The sequence below is a fragment of the Passer montanus genome, unplaced genomic scaffold, assembly GCF_014805655.1.
Source record: "Passer montanus isolate IOZ18808 unplaced genomic scaffold, ASM1480565v1 scaffold139, whole genome shotgun sequence".
In the NCBI taxonomy this organism is placed as follows: Eukaryota; Metazoa; Chordata; class Aves; order Passeriformes; family Passeridae; genus Passer; species Passer montanus.
Window position 1 is genome coordinate 1036441 of NW_024360830.1, and position 23477 is coordinate 1059917.

At 59.0% G+C, this 23477-nt stretch overlaps 2 protein-coding genes and 1 long non-coding RNA gene across 3 annotated transcripts in view; 2 read left to right on the plus strand and 1 right to left on the minus strand.

The window, feature by feature from the left end:
* Positions 1-1066: 1066 nt before the first annotated feature.
* Positions 1067-12660, minus strand: KIAA1755 (KIAA1755 ortholog). Its single transcript, XM_039699757.1, has 14 exons — positions 12492-12660; positions 9657-9854; positions 7891-9178; positions 7618-7782; positions 6954-7077; positions 6539-6656; positions 5840-5926; positions 5639-5755; positions 5214-5312; positions 4823-4971; positions 3792-3930; positions 3401-3523; positions 2629-2820; positions 1067-2550 (listed from the first exon to the last, which is right to left on the minus strand). The coding sequence occupies exons 1-14, from the start codon at positions 12492-12494 to the stop codon at positions 1564-1566; spliced, it is 3789 nt and encodes a 1262-aa protein (XP_039555691.1). The 5' UTR covers positions 12495-12660; the 3' UTR covers positions 1067-1563.
* Positions 9870-11793, plus strand: LOC120497825. The gene is made up of 2 exons (XR_005626576.1): positions 9870-10649; positions 10815-11793. It is a non-coding gene; the product is annotated as an uncharacterized LOC120497825 (long non-coding RNA).
* A 2726-nt stretch (positions 12661-15386) lies between the features above and the next one.
* LOC120497849 (bactericidal permeability-increasing protein-like) overlaps positions 15387-23477 on the plus strand; it is a gene marked incomplete at its 3' end in the record, with an annotated part of 11072 nt that continues 2981 nt past the window's right edge. The window contains exons 1-10 of the mRNA XM_039699796.1: positions 15387-15411; positions 16662-16718; positions 17662-17776; positions 18363-18491; positions 18924-18986; positions 19173-19268; positions 19629-19692; positions 21468-21629; positions 22550-22726; positions 22932-23045. Of these exons, the coding sequence (XP_039555730.1) occupies positions 15387-15411; positions 16662-16718; positions 17662-17776; positions 18363-18491; positions 18924-18986; positions 19173-19268; positions 19629-19692; positions 21468-21629; positions 22550-22726; positions 22932-23045 (1002 nt within the window). The remainder of the gene's footprint in view (positions 15412-16661; positions 16719-17661; positions 17777-18362; positions 18492-18923; positions 18987-19172; positions 19269-19628; positions 19693-21467; positions 21630-22549; positions 22727-22931; positions 23046-23477) is intronic.

Below are 23477 nucleotides of genomic sequence, written 5' to 3' on the forward strand. Positions count from 1 at the left end.
GGTGACCTTGGTGCCTCTCAGGATGTGGCATTATTGGAGAATGGAATGACCTCTAGGCTCACACAGGACAGGCTGTGCAGACCTGTCCAGGTTCTCTAGGACAACGACTTTCAGACCAAAAGGAATGGGATGGACTCAGTGACCAGGATTTCAGTGGAGCAGGGACAGAATTGTCAGTAGGGAAATCAGCGTTGAGGTGGAGAAGATGGAATATAAAGAACTGTAGGGGAAGTAAAGAGCAGACAATTGGGTAGGAGCATGAGTGGTGACAGGCAGAGGTCCTTGGACAGGCAGGGCTGGGGTCGGTCCCGTTAATGCTTCAGAAATGACCCAGGCAGGAGGAGGTGGCCCCGTGGGGGGCAGCTGGGGCCGTAGGGAGCTCAGCGGGGCTTGGCCTCGGGATCTGGCACAAACAAGGCTGAGGGGGGTATGAGTGATGCTCAGGCAGGCTGGGCCGTGCCCTTTGCCGAGGCGCAGCTCCCGCGGGGTGCGAGCCGTGGCCGTGCTGGGCTGGCAGGAGGAGTGTGTTTTTCTGGAACGGCCTCCAAGGCGCAGATCGCTTCTCCTCTGATGTCTCCTGATTATTAGCTCATGCTGTGGCTGCCCAGGGGGCGGCCGGCCAGCGCCTGGCCCCCAGTCAGGGTCCCTCCCGGGTGCCCAGACAGGCAGAGCAGGGATGTGACTGCAGGGACAGGGTCTCCGGGGACCTCAGGCTGCTTTGGGATCGGCAGGGTCGCACCCGACCCAACGGGTCCCAAAGGCTTCAGGACAGCGCGTTCCCAAAACAGTGGGGAGGCTGGGCAGGATGACACCACTCTGCTCATGTACTGCGAGGGAGGACAGGAGACTGAGGCACTTAACCCTTGCAAAAGGGTCCTTTGAGCAGGACCAAGGTGCTGGCAGCAAGCAGGGAGCCAGGCTGTGGGCACGGCCCATACAGGGGGCACAGGGGGCATTCTTGGACTGTGCTGGGGTGGTGGGAGCCTCTGGAACCTGGGTGTGAACCCCAGCAGCCGGCTCTCAGTGGGGCACAACTTCTCACTCTCCTCCATGAGGACCATCCAGGTGTTTCTCTTCAGGTTTATTGATGTTAATGGAGTTAGTCCCGTGTTAATGAGCACACACAAGCCCAGGGCCCACTGCTGGGGCTCAGCCAGGGCTGCAGCAGCAGCACAGGGATGGTAAAACCATCCAGAGGAGCAGGGAGCACAGTGAGTAACAGGAACATCTCACAGGTCTGCACTCCCCTGGGATGCTCCAGGCACAGCTTCCAATGTGGGAACCCTCCCCACCCTGAGACAAGGCTGGCACTGGTAGGGATAAAGGCACTTTATGAGAGGATTGCTACACATCTGGTAGATTGTGAATGAACCCTGTGAGCTGGTGATGGAATTACTGCTGATCCACGGCAGGGAGAGCGCTAAGGACAGGAAACCAAAGATTCTGGGACTGAAGGTGGGGTAAGAAGTTCCAGCATCCCACCTCTGAGCATGGCAAGTCTCATCCAGTCTGTGATCACAACACATGCAGCTGGACAGAAACAGCCTCAGCTGGAGGAATTGGTTACTTGGCGTTTGCTTTAGCAGAACTTTCAGTGTGGTGGTTCTCCAGGTAAATGATCTGCTGGGCCTTTTCAGATGGGCAGGGTGGTCTGGGACTCTGGAGGTCCCTGGACAAAGCCAGGCTTGCTGCTGGGGCTTCTTCCACAGAGTTCTGTGAATCTGAGTCTTCAGAGGAGAAGCTGCTCTGGCTGGAAATCTGGAAGTACTGGGCAGCTTCTGCCCGTGGCCCCGCTGGTGCACCAGCTGTGCTGGGATCTGAGGCAGTGCCATGGGGCACGGCAGCAGGGCATGGTGGGTCAGCACCTGGGAAGCGTGTCCAGGGAGGCAGGGTGAAGGGACGCCTCCGAAGGGGCTGGCTGCGCTCCTGGGCCACGTGTCCTGTCACTCCCAGGCTGGCTTTGCTCTTGGGTTTGGGATGGGGGGTGTCAGCTGAGATGTGGTGGTGAGAGGTGTGGGCACCCTGAGGGCCCAGCTGGCAGTGGGGCTGCAGAGAGCTCTGCTCCACACCCAGCATGGAGCCAGGAGTGGTGCTGGGCTGGGACTGTCCCTGCCCCTGGGGCTGTCCTGGCCCCTCAGTGCTGGTCTCTGGCTGCTCTGCCAACCCCCTGCCCCCCAGCACTGCTGGCTCAGGACAGGGGGCTGCTCTGCACACTGGCATTTCCATGTGAGGAGCTGCAGACCCTGGGCTGGGGGGGCAGGAGGAGCCTCCCTGCCCATCAGTTTGTGCTTCCCAGGCCTCCTGCAGTTCTGCCAGCATCTCCTCCAGGACATGCCGGGTCTCCTGGTACCTGTGCTGTGCCTCCGTCCAGGCTGCCAGCCCTTGGCTGCTCTGCATCCTGCGCACCTGAGCCTTCATCTCCTTCAGCTTCTCCAGGGCGAACTCCACCGAGAGCTTCTGGAAGGATCTCTGCAGGCACCGCAGAGCCTGGCCCTCCCCGCGCTGCGCCCGGGCCGAGCACTGCCTGCAGTCCAGCTTCAGCCCTGCCACCTGCAAAACAGGGGACAGTGGCTGCTTTCCTGGCCACCAGCAGCACCGTATCCTGCAGGGGAAGATCCCCTCACCCACCTTGTTGGAGAAACGCACGAGCTCCTGCAGCAGCTCCCGCTCTGCCTGCCGCCGCTCCAGCTGCTTGGAGAAGCTCATCAGCTTTGTCTGGAAAAGGGCTGCAGACACTTGGAAGGCATCTGACTCGGGGAACGTCGTGTCTCGGACCTCAGCTGCCTCCTGGCACAGGGTCAGGCCATGCTGGTACCGAGCCTGCAGGGGCAGGAGGCAGGAACAGCTCACACTTGGGAATGGTGCTGACCTGGGATACGTGTGCAGGGTGATGCACTGCAGGTAGCACTTGTCATTGCCATTACAGATGGATGGGAAACACTTCTGGGCAAGTGAGAACAAACAAAGCAGTGGGATTTTCCAAATCTCTGCTCTGCCCTGGTGTGGTTCAAAATGCACCAAATGTCCCTCCTGTCCCAAGTGGGATCACCATGCCTCACCCTCCCTGCAGCGCGTGTGACTAAAGGGCCTTACGCATCCAAGGGAACAAGAAGATCTTCATCATAATGTTATTTGTTGTCTGATGGATGCCCATCAGACTTTGTAGGAAAAAGCTGCATGGATGGAGTGCAGCAGAGGTTGGGGACAGCAGTCCCAGCCCAGCACACACCAAAGAACAGCACAGCCACCCCCTCACTGGAGCAGGACTGCCCAGAGTCCCCACAATGCTGAGCTTGACGACTGCAGTGTGACTCAACAGCTCAGGGACACTCAGTTCTGCCCAGAAGCCTCTTTCCAAACCCAGGGGATGTCTGTTAGAGAAAAGCCCCTCCAGACGTACTGTGGCCTGGGTGAGGAACTCCTTGAAGTGCTCGGCGGAGCCCTGGCGGCTGTCGGGACTCCAGTCCTCGGTGCCCATCTCCTGCAGCCGAGCTGCTGCCTCCCCATCCAGCCAGGAGCCCAGCTGTGAGAGAGGACAACAGGGATCAGGAGGGACCGGCCAGGGCAGCAGCAGCGTGCACAGCACCTCCCCTTCCTGCCCCAGCCCGGCATCCCAGCCCAGGCTCAGTCACACACAGTCGCCCGTAATGAAAATCAAAGCTCAGGCAATCCTGCCATTCTCTAGGCTTCTATCATCATCAAAAACAAAGGAAACGTGACCAAAACACTCAACCATAGAACACCACAGAAGGCAACTTCAACTTGTGGCACGCCAGAGACACCCAGCTCACCTTGCCAAACTCAGTCTCGAGCTCCCGGACCTTGCGGAGGAACTCCAGGCGCTCCAGGCAGCTGTTGGACTGGGACACGAGGTTGTGAAGTTCTTCCTCCAGCTGACCATACAGCCCCTCAGCCAGCTCCATACCGGTCCTGGGGGATGGGAGGAGAGGGGCCATCAGTGCCAGGTGCTGCCAGGTGAGCTCACGGATGCACAAAGTGGAGGGGAGCAGGTCTCTGGCTCAGCTCTGACCCCAGCCTTGCAGGCACCTGGACATCTTCCCAACCCACAGAGCAAATGGATGGCAGGGACCATGGGATGGGAAATCCTCGTCTACCAGTGCAGCCCTGCCCCACAGAGCAGGAGGGAGCAGTGGATCAGTGCTGCCTCAATGCATGACTGTGGAGCAGCCTGGCATGGCCGGAGCAGTGCGGTGTCACCAGATGGGTGCAGCATTCCCGGCCGACAGCGACATCACCGGGTGAGTGTGGAATGGCCCAGTTACAGCATGGCTGGGTGAGTAACAGCGTGGCCACATCACGGCATCACCCGATGAGTATGGCGCGTCCAGGTGGGGGTGACATTACTGGATGACTACAGCATGGCCAGAGGAGCCATGCACGGCCAGACTGTGACATCACTGGATGAGTGTGGCACGGCCAGACGAGTGCACATCACCGGACGATCGCGGCATGGCCAGAGGAGCACAGCCCAGCACAGCTGGCCGGGCGCGGCATGGCCGGGACTTGGCCCCATCTAGTGGCTTCTCCCGAGCCCAGCCTAAGGCACTGCTGCCGGCCTTGCAGAGCAGTGACAGATCTGGCCTGGCCTGGGGCAGAAGACTCTCTCAGGGATCTGGCACCAGTGAGGGTGCGGGGACTCCTGCAATGGGCTGTCCCAGACATGTGGTCCATGCTTCCAGAGCAGGACTGATCATGGCCGTAGCTTGGGCTGATGGGGACCGGGCTGTGCATGGGGAGGGGGCTCTGTCAGCCAGCAGGAGAGGGGGTCCCTGGCACTGGCAGTGGAACTGCCCTGTCCTACCTGACGTGGTCGGAGGCGCAGAGGCGCGCGGCCTCCCTGCGCAGCCTGGCCAGCAGGAACCCCCCCTCGCGCTGCACCCGCACCAGCTGAGGGTCACCCAGCACCGTCTGCATCAGCTCCCGGTGCCTCCTGATGCCTGCCGCTGCATCCTGTGGGGGAAGGGAGGTCACACAAGTGTCTCACCTGGGGTCTCAGCCAGCACAGGACAGCTACCTGAGGCTGCTCCCCAGGCAGGAGCAGAGGGGACAGGGAACAGCCCCATGGCCAGGAGCAGCCAGTCTAGGGCCAGCTGTGCCAAGTTTTGGGGAACTGGAGGGAAATGTTGCTGTGGCTGCACTGCAGATGGGCACATCGGGAATGTCCCCAACGTGTGGTGCTGCCACCCTGTTACCTGTGTCCCAGCCAGTGCGTTGGTGTTCCGCAGCTCCTGGATGCAGCGCTGCAGCAGCTCCGATGCCTGCCTGAGGCTGGCTGTGAAGGGCTGCAGCTTCTGTGGGGGACACACACCGTGGGTCAGTGGGGACAGCCTGCCCATGAGGAGGAGGAGGAGGAGAAGTGCCAGGAGAGAGCAGGAAATACTGTGAGGCACTGGGTTAAAGCTGGTGAGGAAGGGAGTGAGGAGGTGGATGGGCAGCTGCAGGCAGGAGCACGTAGGAAGGAGCTTGACCCTCCTGTGCTCAGAGCTCTCCTGTTCTTCCCCCTCTCCCAGCCCTTCCTGTTGCTTTTCCAGGGATGTGTGTGGGACACATAAGACGCAGTGGGGACAGAGGGACACAGGAGAGGTGAGGCAATGGCTCATGGCGTGGTAACAGACACCTGGAAGAATTGAACCCACTCGCCGTGGCAGTAGGGGAAGGCACCGTCCAGCTCTGGGGGCAGCTGGGAACTGTCGACGTGGCGGCCCAGAGCCTTCAGCGATGTCAGGGTCTCCACCTGCAGGGCACAGGGCTTGTAAGGCTGCCTGGAGCAGGGAATAACCCCCTATTGCATCAGCTCAGGGGACAGGGACAGGCTCACCTGCACCCCAGACAGCTTCTCACGGTGGGAGACCAGCTCCTTCTCGGCCAGGAGCAGCATGCTGTGAATGCAGCCTGGAGAGACACTCTGCGGGAGGCAGGGGAGAATCACCAGGGCAAACCCCACACAGCTGCAGCAGTGTGGGACTTTCCTAGGTCAGCTGAAGCCGGTGAGCTCATTGCAAAGGAAAAGGCTCCCACTCTCACTGGTGTGGGAGATGGAAACATGTCCCTCAGGCCATGACCTTGTCCCAGGCACCTTGCCTCCCTGGCAAACGACCATGGGAAGAGCCTCATGAGTGAACCCCTTCTCTGACACCAGTGACACTTGTCCATGTGAGGAGCATCAGGGCCAATGTGGGTTTTATGGGGCATACAAAGGCTGTGGCAGGGGGGCCCATAGCCCCTGGACAGCACAGGGCACTCCTGTGGCACTACCTGGGCACTGGCACAAGGACTCTGCCACGGCAGAGGATTGTCACTTCAGAGCACATTTCCTGGTGCATTCACATATCAGGAGGCTGGAGGGCTCTTGGTGACGCTGCTGTGTGATGGCAGGGCTTGGAAAGGACCTTTGGGGATCGCATAGAGAGTGGGCACAGGGGAGGCTCTGAGGGACCCCCAAAGGGTGACAGCACTCCCTCCCAGACAGGGACACCCCTGGCATGCCTATGGCACAGGCACACAGAGCCTGGCATACCTGGACAGAGCGGAGGGCTGAGAACAGGACGGGAGCAGGCGGCTGCTTCCTGGCATCCACCACAACCGTCAGCCCAACATCCTTCGCTTCTCGCCTCTCACCATTCTTCATTTCTTGCCTAGCGAGGGGAAACACAGCAGGAGTGGGGGTCCTTCCCTGGGGCAGGACCCTCTCAAAGCCCCCTCCCACATTCTGCACCCCCAGGCAGGCAGGAACCCAGAGCCACAGGCAGTGGCCTCATCCCTGTGGGATGTTCCTGCTCAGAGCATGTGCCTCTGGCAGGGGCATGGTCCAGGACCTCGGGGATGTGCCCAAACCAGAGCGTGTGCGATGCTGGGTATCCATCCCAACTTAGCCTGGGAGCCCTGAGCCAGGCAGCAGCTGGGGGTCACTGGCAGGTCCTGCTGGCTCTTACCTGGGGAGGGAGCAGAGGCAGAGGATGAGCTTTGCCAGCTCTGCAGCTGAGCACCACGCAGCCCGCCAGGCACTGCCACTGGTGGTCACCAGGAGGAGGGCCCTGCCCAGCCTGTCCGAGCTCCCTGTGGAGAAAGGCTGAGTGACTCCTCTGGCAGCCACCTGCCAGACCTGAGCACCCCACAATGGGCTGGGGTAACCATCAGTGCTGCCTCAGCTCAGCCTGCCATGGTGCAGCCCCTCTAGTCCTTTGGGAGGGTGAGACCCAGCCCAGGATGGCTCTTGGCATGGATGTCTGGAATTCCAGAGCTGCTGGGGACGTTTTTCCTGAGAAGAAGATGGGTTTTGTTACTGCTTTTTGGTTCTTGGGAAAAAGAAGTTGCCAAATGTTTAGTGTTTGGCAGCTAAAGCTGAACAGCTTCACTGGAGAGGAATGGTGTGGGAGGGCTTGGGGCGGCTGGGACCGGGGCAGCTGCTCTGCACAGGCTGCCTGCATTTATGTTTTTAATGTTTTTGCCCAGCTGAAAAAAAAATTTTCCGCTTGGAGTATTTCTGGCCTCCAGCAAAGCCCTGAAATCTTCCTCCAAAACACTCTCTCCAGCAGCCTGTGTTTCCATCCAGAGGCCTCTCCCGCCCATTCCCCAGGCTCATGGTGCCAGCAGTACCTGGCAGGCAGATGATGCCCGAGTGCAGCAGCCCAGCGTGCAGGTCCTGCCAGGCTGGAGGCTCCCGGCCAGCAGTGCCAGTGCTGGGCACAGAGGGGCCATTCTTGCAGCTGGAACTTTCCAGAGACCGTTCCTCCACAGGAGCAGCAGTGGCTGCATTCGTACCTGTGCACAGGGATAGAGGAGGGGGAAGCTGGTGGCACTCAACGAAGCAGAGGAATGGCAAAGCCCCAGCAGTGCCTGGTCAGGTGCCACAGCCCCACAGGATGGTACCTTTCCCTGCTGCCCTGGCTCTGCCCATCCTGGGTGAGTAGATGGCCGACATCTTCTTCCAGGCCCCCTCGTGCTGGCTGCTGACTTTGTCATCCTCAGGGGCTGCCCCGAGCCGTGTGCCCTTCAGGAAGGAGAACTTGTGGCTGGAACCTGGGGGGAGCCGGGGGCTGCCCCGCTGCACCAGCCCCCCTCGCCCTGGCACCCCAGGAGTCGCTCGGCGGGACTGGCGGGTGAGGAGTGCAGGGCTGCCAGCCCCCTTCCTGTGCTGTGCGGGGGTCTCACGGGGGGTGGCAGGGGGCAGCTCGGAGCCAGGGCTGTCCGGCTCCTCCAGGATGGCTGCCATCAGCCCAGAGCCGAAGCTCACCGGGTTCTGCAGCGCGGCCATGTAGGAGTCACGTTGGCGGCTCTTTGGGCCATGTGGCCCTGGCTCCTGGCTCAGCTTCCTCCCCAGGGCCGGGCTGCAGGGACTCTCCTCTGAGCTCAGTGCTCCCCCACAGGGCCACGCATCTGCTCCTGATCCCCCATTTGCCCAGGGGAGCATCTCATCAGCCCCAGCCCTTATCCTCCCTGGAGGGCAGGTGAGCAGCAGGGATCTGGTCAGGACATTCAAGTCCTCCTGGGATTGCTCCAGCAGGTCCACATACTCCCCCTCCAGGTTCTGGCTGATGATTTCACTGAGGCTGGGCACAGCCAGCATGGCTGGCTTCTTCTGCAGACCTGCCTGCTCCACCTTGATCAGTCCTGGGTATCGTCCCTGGCTTGACTTCCGAGAGGTGGCCTTGCAGCCTGGGATGGTGCCCACAAAGTTGCTGCAGGGCGTGGGGACAATCACTGTGCCATGGGGCACAGGTGTGCCAGGTGCAGTCTCAGGAGCAGGTTCATGCCAGGCACCAGCGGGCTCACTGTCAGCTCCAGCCCTGGGCTTGTCGGTGAACTCAGGCGTGGCAATCCGGCTCCATGGCAGTGGGGTGACGCCGTTCTCGGTGGCCACCAGGCAGGTGTGCAGGGGAGCTCCGGCCCAGCTGCTGTTCACCTCCTCCAGCCACGCGTTGGTGAAGAGCAGAGCGTGGGTGGCCTCGGGGACAGGTGTCTCCTCCACGGAGCGCAGGTCCAGGGAGAGGTGTTTGATGGTGACACGTGCTGTGTGCTCCTCACAGGGCTCTGCTTGCAGGTAGAAGTCCCCGGGGCGCAGCAGGAGGGGGTTGAGTGGCGCGAGGTGCACAACCACCTTCTCGTGCAGACACAAGGGCCAGCCTTCATGGAGAAAGATGCGGTTAAAGTAGGGAGCCTGGGAAGGAGGAAGAACACAGTGCATGAGAGAGCCCTGCCAGCTCTGTGCCTCCCAGCCACCCCCGCACGCTCTTGCTGCCCGGCCCTGTGCTTCCCATGGTGAGGATGAAAGAGCCTGGTGACCCAATGCACGTCCCTGAGCTGAGCTCCTGCAGCACAGCCCTGCAAGCCACGGCTATTCCCACAGTGTGGAGTCTACCCATGTGCTTACAGGGGGAAAACTCCTGCTTAAGCCTCTCTGGGATCAAGACAAGATGACCCCAGAGTTGTCTGCCCTTATTGCAGCACCACATATGCTGGACAAATCCCAGAGAGCTGGATGTGCCACAGTCCCCTCTGCAGGGAGCAGATGGGACAAGGAGTGGACGTGCAGGGAGGGAACCCACAGGGCAGCGTGCCCATGCAGGAAGGCTCCTTAGGGCATCCCCCCGTCTGGGAATGGCTCATGGGGGCACCGCTGTGGACACGGGGCTTACACAGGCCGCCTGCCGCAGGCGCTCGAAGAGCCGCTTGGCGGGGATGAGGAACTGGAGCAGGCAGCAGAGCCCATCCCCCTGGTAGCTGGTCTCCAGCAGCCGGAACACCTGGCCCAGGACGGTGGGAGCCGTGGCTTCGAAGGGCGGGTAGAGGGACTGGAGAGCACTTTGCACCGCCGCATCCAGAGAGCCGGCATCCTGCGGGAGAGAGGCGAGCGTCGCTGCTGGGACAGCGGCCCCGCAGCGGGGACACCGACCCGCCTGGCCCGGTGTCTCTGCCCACCATCCCACGCTGCACTGTGCCACTGTCGGGGCCGCGGGACGCCCACACTGGCAATGCTGCTGAGCTCAGGGGCTCCAAACTCTCCTGGGCTGGAAGCGGGGGGAGCCGGGAGTGCAGCACAGCAAGCACGGAGCAGGCGGGGCGGGTCCGGCTCCCAGCGCCGGGCTGTGCTGAAGGAGCCTGGGATGCGCCCCGAGGCAGCCAGCCATGCGGAGGCGGGGGTCCGCAGCAGCCGAGGGGTTAACAGGAGTCAGACCAGACAGATCGCAGGGCTGTGCCGGGCTCCGCAGCTCGCTGCAGGAATGCAGCAGATGGGAGGAAGGACAAACATCTGAAGATGGATAGGGTGTTTTGGTCCAGACTCATTGCTGAATTCGCCAAACTCAAAGTTATTCCTGTATTTTCTGGGAAGCGTTCTGCCGCGTTGCATCCCCCCGCACTGCCCCAGAGCAGGGTGAGGACACTGGGGCTGTGGACCAGCAGGTCCCAGTTCATTCTCTCAGTGCTGCAGGAGCTGGAGGCTGTGTGGCACGGCTGGTACATGGAGAGAAGCCATCCCACAGCTCCCGTGATGCCCAGGCTGCGCAGGGATGAGTCTGGCACACCTGTCAAGGGGACCCCATCGGCAAGTGGGGAAGAGGAGCATCCTCCAAGCAGCCAGGTCCTGCTCCCATAAGAGCACCCAGGAAGTCTGGTGGGATTAGCTCAAGGTGAGCATTACTTTCAGGCAGCTAATCCCTGGTCCAGGAGCCCATACAGAGACAAAGGGGCCACGGTTAATTCAGCTTAATTAGTTTTAATGCACTTTAGCTAAAGCACTTTGCAGTCATGCTCTGGTTAATTCTTTGTGACTTTTTTTCTGTGTCTCGGCACAGGAATCTCCTGCCCCTGCACCTGACAGGAGAAGCCAGAGAGCTGGGCAGAAGAGGAGGCAAGCCAGTCCCTTCTCAGGGCCCTGATCTGCCACCATGTTTCCTGTCCAGGCTTTCTGCCCTTGGACCTTTCTCCTCAAGCTTTGTTTTATTCTGTACAGTTCCTAGAATGGACTGGAGACCTTACTCTGGAACATCCCTGATGAAGGGCAAAGCCCAGCACGCCATTCCATGTTGCTCCAGTGGGGCCCTGGTGCAGCCACCTGGTCCCCAGTGCTGAACCCAGCTGGGTGCCCACCACCTCCATGCCCAGCACTACCTAGCTGGACTTCCACCCCGTCCCAACACCGAGGCAGGAGCCACAAGAGCACAGGAGGATCCATCCAGCTCTGAATGCTGCCATGAGAGATGAGCCAGAACTGCCTGCCTTGCCTCCAACAATCTTTTAAATCCTCCCAGGGCTGGTGACTCCAGCATTGCCTGGGCAGCCTGTGCCAGTGCTTGACAACTCATTCAGTTGAGAAATTTTTCTCTAGTATCCAGTCTAACCCTTCCCTGGCACCACTTGAGGCTGTTTCCTGTTGTCCTACCACCCAGGACTTCATCCAGTGGCAGGGACTGTGTGAGCCAGTGTCAGGAGAGAACCAGGGACTGATGGAGGCACCAGACACAGCCCGAGTTGTGCTGGGGAATATTTTGGCCTGGAATTACTGACTAAAAATGTTTTCATGGAGTGTCACAAAGCACTTCATCACTGGGGGAGGCTTTTGGGGTAACCATGGTGCAGCGGCTCTGGGTTTGTCGGCGAAGCTGCATCCGGGCCGGCCAGGAGCCCATAGGAATCCAAAAGCAGCCCCTCCACCCACTGGGAGGGAGCTGGAACAAAGGCATTAGGGAGCATAAGGAGATTTACATTTGCAAAGCTATTTCCATTTTAATAAGCCAAAGCGCTGTTAAATAGAGATTGATATTTCTCCCCAAATACCCATATTTTTAAACTGGTTTACATCAACAAGACGGGCTGGGCTTTGGGGTTTTGGTGTGGTAAAGTTGTTTAACTCGTGCCCGAAGCCACAGGGTGACTCAGCTCCAGCTCCTTTCTCCCCGCTGCTCAGGAAGGAGAGGTTTGAGCCTGGGACCAGTCCTGAATACCAATTCCTCCGCCTCTCCGCAGCCCTTGCTGTCACCAGCTTTGGCAGGGCGCGATGCAAGCGCTCAGCCTGGCCCAGAGCGGGCGAGCTCAGCAGAGCCCGGGGCAACGGCACGTGCCGGCTGCGGAGGGGAACGATCCAATGGCTCTGGAGCATCCCTGCTCGGCACGGCTCGCCCGGCAGCCCCCGCCGCTGCACGCCATCCCCCTCACTAACTTTGCACGGAAGTTGAAGCACCGCAGGATGCGGCCCCGCACACACCTGCCCAGCGGCCACGGCCACGTCCTCCTCCTCCCCCGACATCCAACCTTGCCCAAGCTCCACCTTCACATCTGTCTCTGCCTTCGCACCCACCTCTGCCCTGACACCCACCTCCACACCCACCTCTGCCTTGGCACCTCCTTCCCCCTTCGCTCCCGACCTCCCTCTGCTGTCGCTCCCGCTGCCCACCCCGTGCCCACCCGGTGCCCGCGGGACCGGCAGCGGCGGGGAGGGGCAGCGGCAGGGAGAGGGATGCCCCAGGAATTACCATGTTTCCCAGGAAGTGGCAGAGGGGCCGGGGGCCGCGGCACAGACCGTCCCGTCCCTCCTCCTCCTCGCCGGCTCTCCCGGGCCCGGGGCTCCCGGCCGGTCCCCGTTCCGCCGGCGGCTTTTCCCGGCGCCGGCGCCTCCGGAGCCGCGGGCGGGGGCGGGCAGCCCCGGCCGGGCGGGGCGGGGGAGGGGAGGGAAGGGGTGGCCCGGACAGAGCCGGGGGGGCGGCGGGCCGCTTTCCTGTGCCCGCCGCCGGGAGCCCCCCGCACGCTCTCCCGGGGACAGTCCCCCTGTGTCCCCCCCGGCGGGATGGGATCGGCGTGGAGGGAGAAAGAGACCCCGAGCGGGTGCAGGAGGGGACTCTACCGGGGGTCCTTCCCCAGCCCCCGCCGTCCCCCCCGAGCAGCTCCAGGCGAAGGGTCCTGGAAACACCGGGAACATGCAGAGCAGTATGTGCATGTGTGTGTACGTGTGCATGTGTGTACACATGTGTTTGTACGTGTGTGCAGATGTGCTCATACAGGCGTTTTGTGCAGGAGTGCCCCTCTTGTCCAGTCCACCCAGGGTCAGTGTGATCCCTCAGCAGTGGTCTATGTCCTGGATGGATCCCTTGTCTCCCAGTTCCCGTTCCTGAGCTGCCCTAAAAGCACAGCATCAGGACAGTGAGTGCCTCTCTCGGGACTTTGAACTGTTCCAGGGATGGGAAGTAGGGGCAGGATCATGGGATTCAGCAACCAGAACTGTACAAAAACAACCAGCCTAAGAGCCAAAGCCACAGATTTGTTGTCTCCTAAGGCAAAATACTGTTTCACACAGCCCTGCCAGTCTTGGGCACAGACACCTCTCCCAACCCCAGGCATGCTGGGCACAGCTCTCCCAACCCCAGGCACTGTGGGCACAGCATCACCAGCTCTGCCAGCCCTGCACAACGTCCAGCACTCCCAGGCTGTCTGTGCCTTGCTCAGGCTGCAGTCATTTCCACTGTTGCATTCGTGGGAATGGGCTCAAGGCCGGCGCTGGGGCTGGGAAAGCACCAGGGCGGGTGGGACGGCCGCAGCGTGGGCTGCAGGCTGCCGGGGCTGTCTCGCTAGTGAACATTTGTCCAGGGATCAGCGAGCGGCCAAAGGACACGCTGTGAAAACAAGCCGAGACGGGAGGAGGTGCAGCTGGGCTGCTGGCGTGTGGGAGGGAGGACGGCGCCAGTGAGGCCTTCGCGTTTGCTTCCCATTTCCTTGGGAGCTGGTGAGAGCCCTCCCGCCGCCCCTATGGATCACGAGTGCTGGTCCTGCGGGTGGGCAGAGGCTCGGCCAAGGCTGCCAGGCTGGGGTGCCCAGCTGAGCCCACCAGAGGACTGGCCCTTGGCTCCAAGCCAGCATCCCAAGTGCCAACTGGGACCAGCAGGGCAGCTCCCCTTCACCACCAGCAGCCAATTGCTCCTGTAATTGTGCTAGTTCACTTACCAGCTTCAGGTTTTTCACAGCTCCTCTGAGTGCAGGGGAAGGTGAGCTCAAGGCTGTGACCTTTTTTAATTGCATGGTTACCTCTGAAATGGACCCAAGAGCTGTGGCTCTTGCATCTCTCGATGGACAGCAGGGCCAGGAGAGGGCGTTGAGGGCAGGGAGGAGGACAGTGTGACTGTGTCCTGGCACCAGCACAATGGATCTCTCCTCTGTGGTACTGGTGGGCAGGAAGAGAGAGATGTGGAGCTGAGCCCAGAGGGTCCCCACCACATTGCACCAGAGCAGCAGCTCCCCTCCTGCACCTTGAGGTGTCTCTTGCCACCTGTGCTCAGCCAGACCAACCCGCAGAGGGAACCAGCAGGTCCAGCTTTGCATCCCCACATCCCCCAAAGCAGTTCCCCATGGCCACTGGACAGCCTCAGACAGCAAGGCTGGGAATCAGGGTGCTGGGGAGCAAGTTCAGCAAAAGGCAGAGCTTCTGGGGGCCACCCGAGTGCCCCTGGGGCCCCTCACCCCATGAGCTCACCCTCCTCTGCTGCTCCTGTTCTCCACGTCCTGTTTGTCCCGAGCAGCTGCTGGGACAGGCTGCATGTGGCCTCTTGCCCTGCCCCTCTGCCGGCACAGAGCCACCATTCAGATCCCCCTAGGCTCTGCTCGAGGTCACCATTCTTGCATTTTTATTTTTACATTTCTGCAAAATCAACCCTCTCAGCTCTCTGTGTCCCCTTTTGTGTCCCATGAGGCTCCCAGACAGTGTCACAAGCTGGCGTGCTGCGAGAGGAGCCCGCCTGTCTGAGGGAATGCAGCCCTTGGCAGGGGAGACACACTGAGTGCAGTGCTGGTCCCAAGGGTCCCCTGGGATGTCACTGGGGGGTGTTGGGGTGGAGGGAGGGTGAGAGTGCTGAGCCCAGCATCAGGGCTGGTCTGTGGGGCTGCCACTCAGTGGGACCCTGGTGGTTCCTCCCCACATCCCCACATCCAGGGGCCATCCCCACATCTGCTGCTGGCTGTGCCCCATGGGCTCTGACTCTGTGAGCTCTGGGGTCTGTGGATGTCCCTCCTCTCTGTGTTGGGTAAAGTGGTCAGGGCTGGCGTCAGCAGTGACCCCACACTGGCCCAGAGCCCTCCCAGCTCCAAGAACAGCTGAGGCTGGGTCATGCTGAGCCTGCAGCTGGGAAAACAACTGTGGAGGAGCCCCCACATGTTCCTCAGCTGTATTTTTAGTTGCTGCTGTGTCAGAGGCTGTCAGAGATGTGCAGGTGACTGTGGACAGCCTCAGGCTTTGACACCACACAGGTGGTGCAGTGGGCAGGAGCCACAGCTGCCCACACCTTGATGACAGGGTTTCTCCGAGCTCTGGTGAAGTCCCTGTTGGTCTAGAGACAACCACAGTTGCCACAGATCCTGACCACAGCCCAGTCCTGTGGGTGACAATGAACTTGTCCATCCTGGAAACGGGTATGGGAGGATTTATTTTGGGTTGACAACTTCTCTTTCCAAGTTCTCTCCAAACCCAGCAGGCTGCTCCCACTATTCTTGCTGTGTCCCTGCTGCCAGCGTGAGGCTGGAGAGCAGCAGCAGTCCTGCCTCTGGCACTGGTACAAGCTGCCCGGGGAAATCCCAGGCTGGTAATGGAACCAGAGAACAAAGATGTGTCCGGATTTCCTTGCAGATGGCAAATGGGCAGGTTATGGCACCACAAGACAAAGATGTATTCAGAATTTCTTGCAGATGGCAAATGTACCCGAATTGCTCACAGCCCAAGGAGCTTAACTGCCCCAGCCTGAGCCTTTTGCCTTTCACCTTTCACCTCTGCTCTTGGATGTTTCTTTCTGGGCAAAAAGAGCTCTGCTCAGGGGCTCCTGGCTCCCACAGTGGATTGGGCTGGCACTGATGGAGAGTCACAGCCTGTGGTGGTGATGGTGGGTGCCTGTCGGACACACCTGAGTAGTTCTCTGCAGGCACCATCCTTGTTATGTCCCTGTTTCCCAGGTCCCAGAGCTGACAGTGACTGCAGTGTCCCTTCCAAAAGCCATAGCCACTCATGCAATCCCGGTGGGCATTTACTGGTTGTCTGCCACGCAGCCTGCAAGTGACCCTGCTGAAAACTTGTGGGACAAAAGGCAAAGGGGAACAGAATGCTTTGGTCTCTCTATCCTCGATCTCCACGTGCTGAGTTCCTCTAGCACAGACTACATGGCCTCATCCCTTGGGGTCTCCTGAGGCTGCAGCACCAAGGGATTGCTGTGCTTGAGCAACAGCTGCATTTCACAACATCCTTAACTGCCTCAAGGATGTTGCCTCTGGCAGCCAGGACTTCCTTGGATCCAGCATGAGATCTGTCTGCATCAGCAGCCATGGGTTTCCTGTGCCTGGACACCAACAGGAAATGAAAGTAACTGAATAATTTCTTCTTCTCTCACTTTTGTCCTGCAAAGAGAGACCAGCCAGCCCAGCTCTCCTGGCTGGGGTGGCACAGGGTGTTCCCCCCTCACACCTGCCTGGCTGCACCCAGCTCCTTGCCCTGTCTCCAGCCATCGTGACCAGAGCTGTGACACATCAGGCCTCAGAGGTCTTGTCTTTGGAGCTTGATCCTGGGCTGATGGAGGTCTCCTGCCATGCGTGGCTGCTCTGTGCAGGAGCCCTGTGACAGGGTCTGGAGGTGCAGGGCACTGCACTGGGGTGGTGGCCCTGGTGCAGCCGCCCAGCCACCGCCACCAACCCCGGCTTCGTGGTGAGGATCACCCAGGCAGGATTGGACTACGGTGGGTTCTGCTTCTGATTTCTCTCCTCACATATGTGCTGGTGGCAGAGGTGTGGAGCCAGGTACCCTGTGGGAAGTGCAGGGTCCTGGGGCAGGATGGGGGATCGGTGGCCATGGGTGCCCATGTGAGGAGCACTGGGACAGGATGGGGAAATCCTCGGACAGGGGTGCCAAATGCACCATGGGCCAGGGCTTCCCCTGCTGCACCTGCCTGCCCACCACTGCACAGGCTGATGGAGCCCCTGCAGAGGGGACCAGCCCTGTGGGGTGTCAGGGAGCTGCAGCCAGGCAGTGAGGGAGGCTGGCACAGCAGGAGGGTGCTGGTCCCACAGCACATCCAGGCAGCAGAGCCGTGAGCCCTGGAGGAGGGAGCTGCAGAGAGAGGAGCTGGGGAGTTGAGGGAGGGGCAGTGACAGAGATGGATGGGCCCCGTGCTGGTTTTATCGAGGCAGGCTGAGCCCTGGCTCCAGCAGAGCGCAGTTATGGATTGAAATACACTGTGTGAGAAACAGCTCATTTACCAGGCAGCTGTGCCAGCCGTGTGGGAGAGAACGTGACTCCCCTTCTCAGACAGAGGCTGGGGTGCAGCACCCAGGGATGTCGTGCTGCTCCCTGGGACATAAGCTCCATCCATCTTTGCCTGCTGGCATTGGGCATGGAGCAGACCTGTGCCTTGGACCTTCCACACACCTCGCCTGGTTGGCAGCCAGGAAAGTGACACCTCTCTCCTTTCTCGGGCCACTACCTTCCCCTGGGGCTGCCAGCAGGGCACCAGGCAGCATTGCCTGTGTGCTCACAGGCCTCTGTGCACTGAGGTTTGTTTTAAAGCCAGTTGGGGAGGCAGCATCACCTGGGTCTCTCGTCTGATCCTTCTGCTCCATGCCCACTGTGTGCTCCAGCTCCTGTAGCAGTGGTGGAGTCATGCTCTCCCTGTGTCCCTGCAGCCCAACAGCAGGGGATCGCGATCCTGGAGAAGGAGCTGGCCCAGCTGAAGCTGCCAGACTTCTCAGGGGACTCTCGTGTCCTGCGTGTGGGGAAAGTACACTATGAGCTCTCCAGGTGAGACCTGCCAGTGGCAGAAGCCACCCACTACCCCCAACCCGGGTGACGGTCAGGAAGAGTGGGGGTGGTGGGGAGCCCCCGGAGTAGTAAGGACCATCCTGTCCCGTCCACAGCCCCCTGAGACGTTGGCCCTGTCCTTGGTGCATGCAGATATCTTCCTGTTTTACTCCTTGCCCAATGGGAAAATTGGAACCAGGGTCACGGCACTCTGGGCATGGGTGGACTGTGTGCAATCAAAGACTGGGTAGTGGAGATGGCCTTGCCTGTGGGACCAGGGCACACGTTCCTGTGTGAAGCAGGAGCCCAGTCCCTGTGGAAATGCCAGCTCCCTGCTGCCCGGGTGCCTCTGTGCTCCTGCAGTGCAGCGTTTGGAGCTGCCTTGGGCGGCTGCAAGGGCCACATTCCCAAAGGTGCCACTCTGCCCTCTGTGTCCCTGCCTGGTGTAGCTTCACTGCAGCAGAACTGCAGCTGGTGATGCTGCCAGTGCAGGGACTCCATCCTGCTCGCCTTCCTTCCCTCCCTCCCCTTGTGCTTGGGAGAAACCACTGTAACATGGCTTTTCCTTTCATTTGTATATTTTTAGACTGCGCCTTCGTGATTTCCACTTGCCGTACTCACGGATCACCCCGATCTCCAATGTGGGCCTGCAGGTCGCCATCTCCAATGCCTATACCGAGCTGGATGGGGACTGGCGGGTGAAGTTTCTCTTCATGTGAGTGCCCAGCTCTTCCTCTCCCTATTCAGGCCCCCACTCTCTATCTCACTCTCTGGATCTGAACAGGCTTTATCTCCACTCCCTCTCCCTTGTGTTTTGGGCAGCTGTCATTTGCTCCCCTATATATGATGGATAAAACAGGGTGGGAGGCAGGAACAAGGCAAATGAAACATTAGCTATACATGCACCCTCAGGTCTCTCTTCTACCACACCTATTTGCTCTCTCTTCCCTCTATTTAAAGGTTACCTCTCCTGGTTAATGTGCCAGTGAAATTTGGTTCCCCTCAATTTAAACACTTTTCCACTCTCCTCTGGATGCACAATACAAGGGGGACAGTTATCCTGATAGATTCATCCTGAAGAGGATTTGAGGTCTCTTCATCAGGCCTTGGCATTGACAAATATCCCTTTCTCATCTCCCTCTACCAGCAGCCGGGACCATGGATCTTTCAACCTGAAGGTGGAAAATATCTACATCAAAATCATCCTGAGGCTGTTGGATGCACAATGCAAGGGGGACAGTGATCTCGTTAGATTCATCCTGAGGCACATTTGAGGTCTCTTCACCAGGCCTGGGCATTGACAAATATCCCTTTCTCATCCCCCTTCTCTCTGTAGACGGGGACATGGATCTTTCAACCTGAAGGTAGAAAATGTCAACATGAAAATCATCCTGAGGCTGGGCAGTGACACCACTGGGAAGCCCACCATCAGCACCGCAGACTGCAGTGCCCACATCTCCAAAGTCCGTGTGCGCTTTTCAGGCAAGCTTGGGTATGTGGCTTCACTGGAAGGTCTGGAAACACTGTGTGTTAGCCCACCTGCCACTGGAATGTTGCTCTGCATTTTGAATGGAGTCCTGGTGTGAGGAGTATGTTGTTGGCAAATCTGAGGTTGCCTGGTCTTAAATCTGGCCTGAATTTCTCCTGCTGTGGCTGCACATTAAAGGGGGGTGGGTGTGGTTTAGCAGTGAGTCTGTTTTCCAATGTAAACCCTGGGGCAAAGCCAGATGCCAAATTGGTGTGGAATTGATGTTTTCAGGGTCTTGCATGTCTAGGTTCTCCCTTTCCTGGGCACATACTTCTACAGTATGAATGTGAGCTGGGCAGGGCTTCTCTCTCTGCTTCTCTGCAGGTGGCTTTACAACCTGTTCCACCGCGTTATTGAGTCCAAGTTGCGAAATATTTTGGAGGACAAGGTATGTGTGCAGTCGAGGGTAGGGTCCTGGTTTTTCTGGTGGTCTTTAACCCTCACTTGTGGGTGGTGTGCTGGAAGGATCAGATGTAGGGATGTAACTGTAGTCAGAGCACTGGCTATACGACTACATTGCCAGTGCAGTAAAACCAAAGGAACGGGCGTTGCAGGCTCCATAGCATAGAGTGACTCAGGGTGAATTTGAAACCTGGAGCCTTTGCCAAAGCCCAACATAATTGGTTGCTAATTAACAAAGACTTTTCTTTCCATGTGGTCAGTTAATTAGATCTTTTGTCTCAGCCAACTCATTGTAACCTGATCAGAGCTGTCCTTTAAGCAGCTGTATTTCGGAGGGCTTTGGGGAGCATTTGGGGGGAACTCTCATTCCTGGATTTCAGACATTTGGTGTTTTGTTTTACTGAGGGGGTCAGGGAGCTCTGGTCCTGCTGCCCACTACAGACACTGACATGCAGGAGACCTGCAACAAGACATGGAAACAAGCTGTTAGCAATAATTACTACAAGGATAACTGGCATGAGTTACAGCCTCTCTGGATGTGAACCTTCGTTGGGAAGGAGGCAGTTGGAGAACAGGCAAATCCCATTCCTGCAGCAGATCCCATCCTGCCCAGGCACTATTCCCAATTCCATGCAACACCGTTCCCAATTCCCCTGGGGTCTGTGGCAGCAGATGGTCTGGCAGCAGGAGCAACACCGGGGCTCAGAGGCCTTTTCTGCTGTTTTGTCCCCTGGAAGGAGGACAGCTTTGGCACTGTGAAGGGACCCCACTGCCCTCTGCTCCTCCTCCAAGCCTCCTCTGCCCCACACACATTCTTCATTGTGTTTATGGAGTCATGGTGTGAGGGGCAATGGGCAGGAGAGGGCAGAGGCAGGGACTGAGCTGCACTCTGGGCACAGCTGGGCTCAACCCAGGCCAGGCAGCCTGTGTCTGCCTGCTGCTGCAATGCTTGGGCAGTTCTAGTACCCCCAGTTCTGGGACTCCATCCACAGGAAGATCCCTGTCACAGGGAAATCCAGGTCACAGGGAAATGCAGGTCATGGGGAAATCCCAGTCACAGGGACTGCACTTTTCTGCCTGCAGCAATGGAGCATTTCCAGCACAGACAGAAAAATATCACTGGGGACAGGGAAGAGCTGCAACCTGCTGTCACTAAGGCCATGCCCATGGCTGTGTCGCCTCCTCCTCCCCATCTCTGTCAGTGTGGTCGCTGCCCCGCCGCAGCGCTGCATCTCACAATCAGCTCTGTGGGCTGCATGCCCAGTCAGACAATTGACAGATCCTGCTGGTGGTTGCTGTGATGTTACAGTGAAAACATTGAAAGGAGCTTGTGCAGATTTCCTCAGCCATCTGTAGGACAGTTCCCCGCAGTAAATTTCCAGAGCTTCACTTGTGGATGACAGAAGCAATGCTCAGCTTCAGGGTAGCCAGTGCTCCTGCCCCTGTGGGGTGGATTAATCCTCTCTGTAGTAATTTTTGGGCCATGCCCTGGCTGCTCAGCACAGTTCATTCCTGCATGGGCCACAGGAGATTCCTTCCAAGGGTCTCCTCAGAGCTGAACTGTGCTGAGGGGAAATTGCTGCAAGCAGATGCTTGTAGGTACAAACCCTGCTTGTGTCTTGGACACTTAATGTGCTGCCTGGTGAATGGAGGCAATCATCACTGTGTGCTCATTCACTTCAGCAGGCTTTGTCATGGAGCAGGGAGCATGGCTGTGACCCGGCTGGCCCTGCTCAGCTCTGTGGCCTTTCTGTCCCGCAGGTGTGTGACAATGTGGCCAAGTCTGTGAAAAACGAGCTCCAGACGTACATCCAGACGCTGCCAGGTACTGGGGGGGCTGTAAGTGGGTTTAGAAGCAGCTCTTCCAAGCTTTCCCCATCCATGAGGAATGTTTTACTTTGTGTCCACTCCCCATCTTCTTGTGTTCGGTCACCCAAGCTGGGAGCTGGTGAGCACCTTCTCAGCTGAGAGAAATCACTGCGTGTCCTGTCTGCAGATCCCTTCATAATCTATGCCCAAGGACTGTCAGGGGCTCAGGCTGCTTGAGCTGGGGGACCCAGGCCCCTCCTCAGGTCCAGGAGATGGTTTGCATTGCTGAGACACATCAAGGAGGAAAATTTTTTTTCTCTTTAGAAGAGAAGCAAGCGGAGGGGTAGTTGGTAGTGAGCTGATGCACCAGGAAGCCCAATCATGGCACTGCCCAGATGCCAGTGGAGGCCATCTGGTCTGCCACTACCGGACAGGATTCAGCTCTCCAATATCCTTGTGAGGTTCCACCAGGTGAGTGAGAGGGAGCAGCTGGCCCCAGCTGGGGCCCATCGTGCTGCCCACAAAGCCCTGCTTACCAGCACAGCCTCCAAATCCAGTTCTCCCAGCTGTGCTAGGAAATGGTGCATGGGAACACTCAGCAGCAAATGAATTCTGTGTTTTCCTGGTTGCATGGTGGGTGTCTGGGATGGACCACATCATCCTCCCGTTCTTAAGCCTGGGGACTGAATTTCCCAGAACACTTTTTATAGCAGTGTCAGTCCCAAATCCTCTCCCTGACTGGCAATGCCGGGATGGATGCTGTGATGCCTGGGAGGATGCAGCCCCTGCCTGCTCAGCTGTAAGGAGCTGTAGCAGGACCAGGAGAGCAGAGAGAGCCCCTGTTGTGGGGTGCCTTAGAGAAACACCAAAGCAGGGTCTCCATGGGGGTGCTGAAAAGCTGAAGTGAGGTATGGCTGTGAAATGCCTCCAGAGACTTCCAGGGGGAAAACAGGCACACAGACTGGCAGAATGTCCCAATCCATTCTCCCTTCAGGGAATTTGCACCCCTTCTCCATGTCTCTCCCTCCTCCCAGGGTGAATTCTACTCCCTGGCCCACCGCTCCACCGTCCCCTTCTCACCGCTGCCACTGGCCTTCCCCTCGGATCACGAGCGCATGGTTTACTTTGGAGCCTCCAGCTACTTCTTCAACACAGCTGGCATTGCCTACCACAAGGCCGGGGCACTGGTCTTTGAAATCACAGAGGCCATGGTGAGTGGCACAAGCGGGACAGGGCACAGACACAGGTTCCATTTGCTCAGGAGCTCCGGGAGCAGCCAGCAATCCTGGAGAAGCCCCAGTGACAGAGCTGGGGGCTGTGGGATGGGGCTGAGCTGTCAGACATGGCAGCATGTGGGAATGCCATGGGCTCCTCTGTGCCACATTGCCCCAGTGTGACCCAGTCCTCTCCCTGCAGATCCCAAAGGATGCAGGATTCAGCTTGGACACCTCTATCTTCTCAGCCTTCATTCCCCAGGTGAGCAGTCTGGCCCTGCCTGCCCAGAGCTCTTGCACACACAGGCTTTGCGCTGTGCCAGGTCCTCCAAATCCAGTTCTCCCAGCTGTGCTGGAAGCTTACAAAGGGAGGGTGCTCTTCACTGAAATCACAAAGGACAGCAGCAAACCAGAGCACATGTCCGAACCATTCTCCGTTCAGGGATGTTGTGGGTGCTGGGCAATGCAACTGCCAGGGCCTGTTGCAGCCCAGTGCTTTCCCTCTTTCTCCCAGAATTTCCTGCTGCTTGGAGCAGACGTTCGCTTCCAGCCCCGGGGATGAAGATGAGGCAATGAGAGCCCTTCAGCACTAAATATGCTCCATTCACCACTTTGCCATTCCCTGCCTGAGCCGAAGACCACCAGTCCTGCCACTGCCCTGCACTGCTGCCTTGGCCCGGACCCTCCATCCCCCTGCTGGGGCCTCACCTGGTGCTCCCATGAGCTGGGGGTCCCCTGCCCTGGGCCA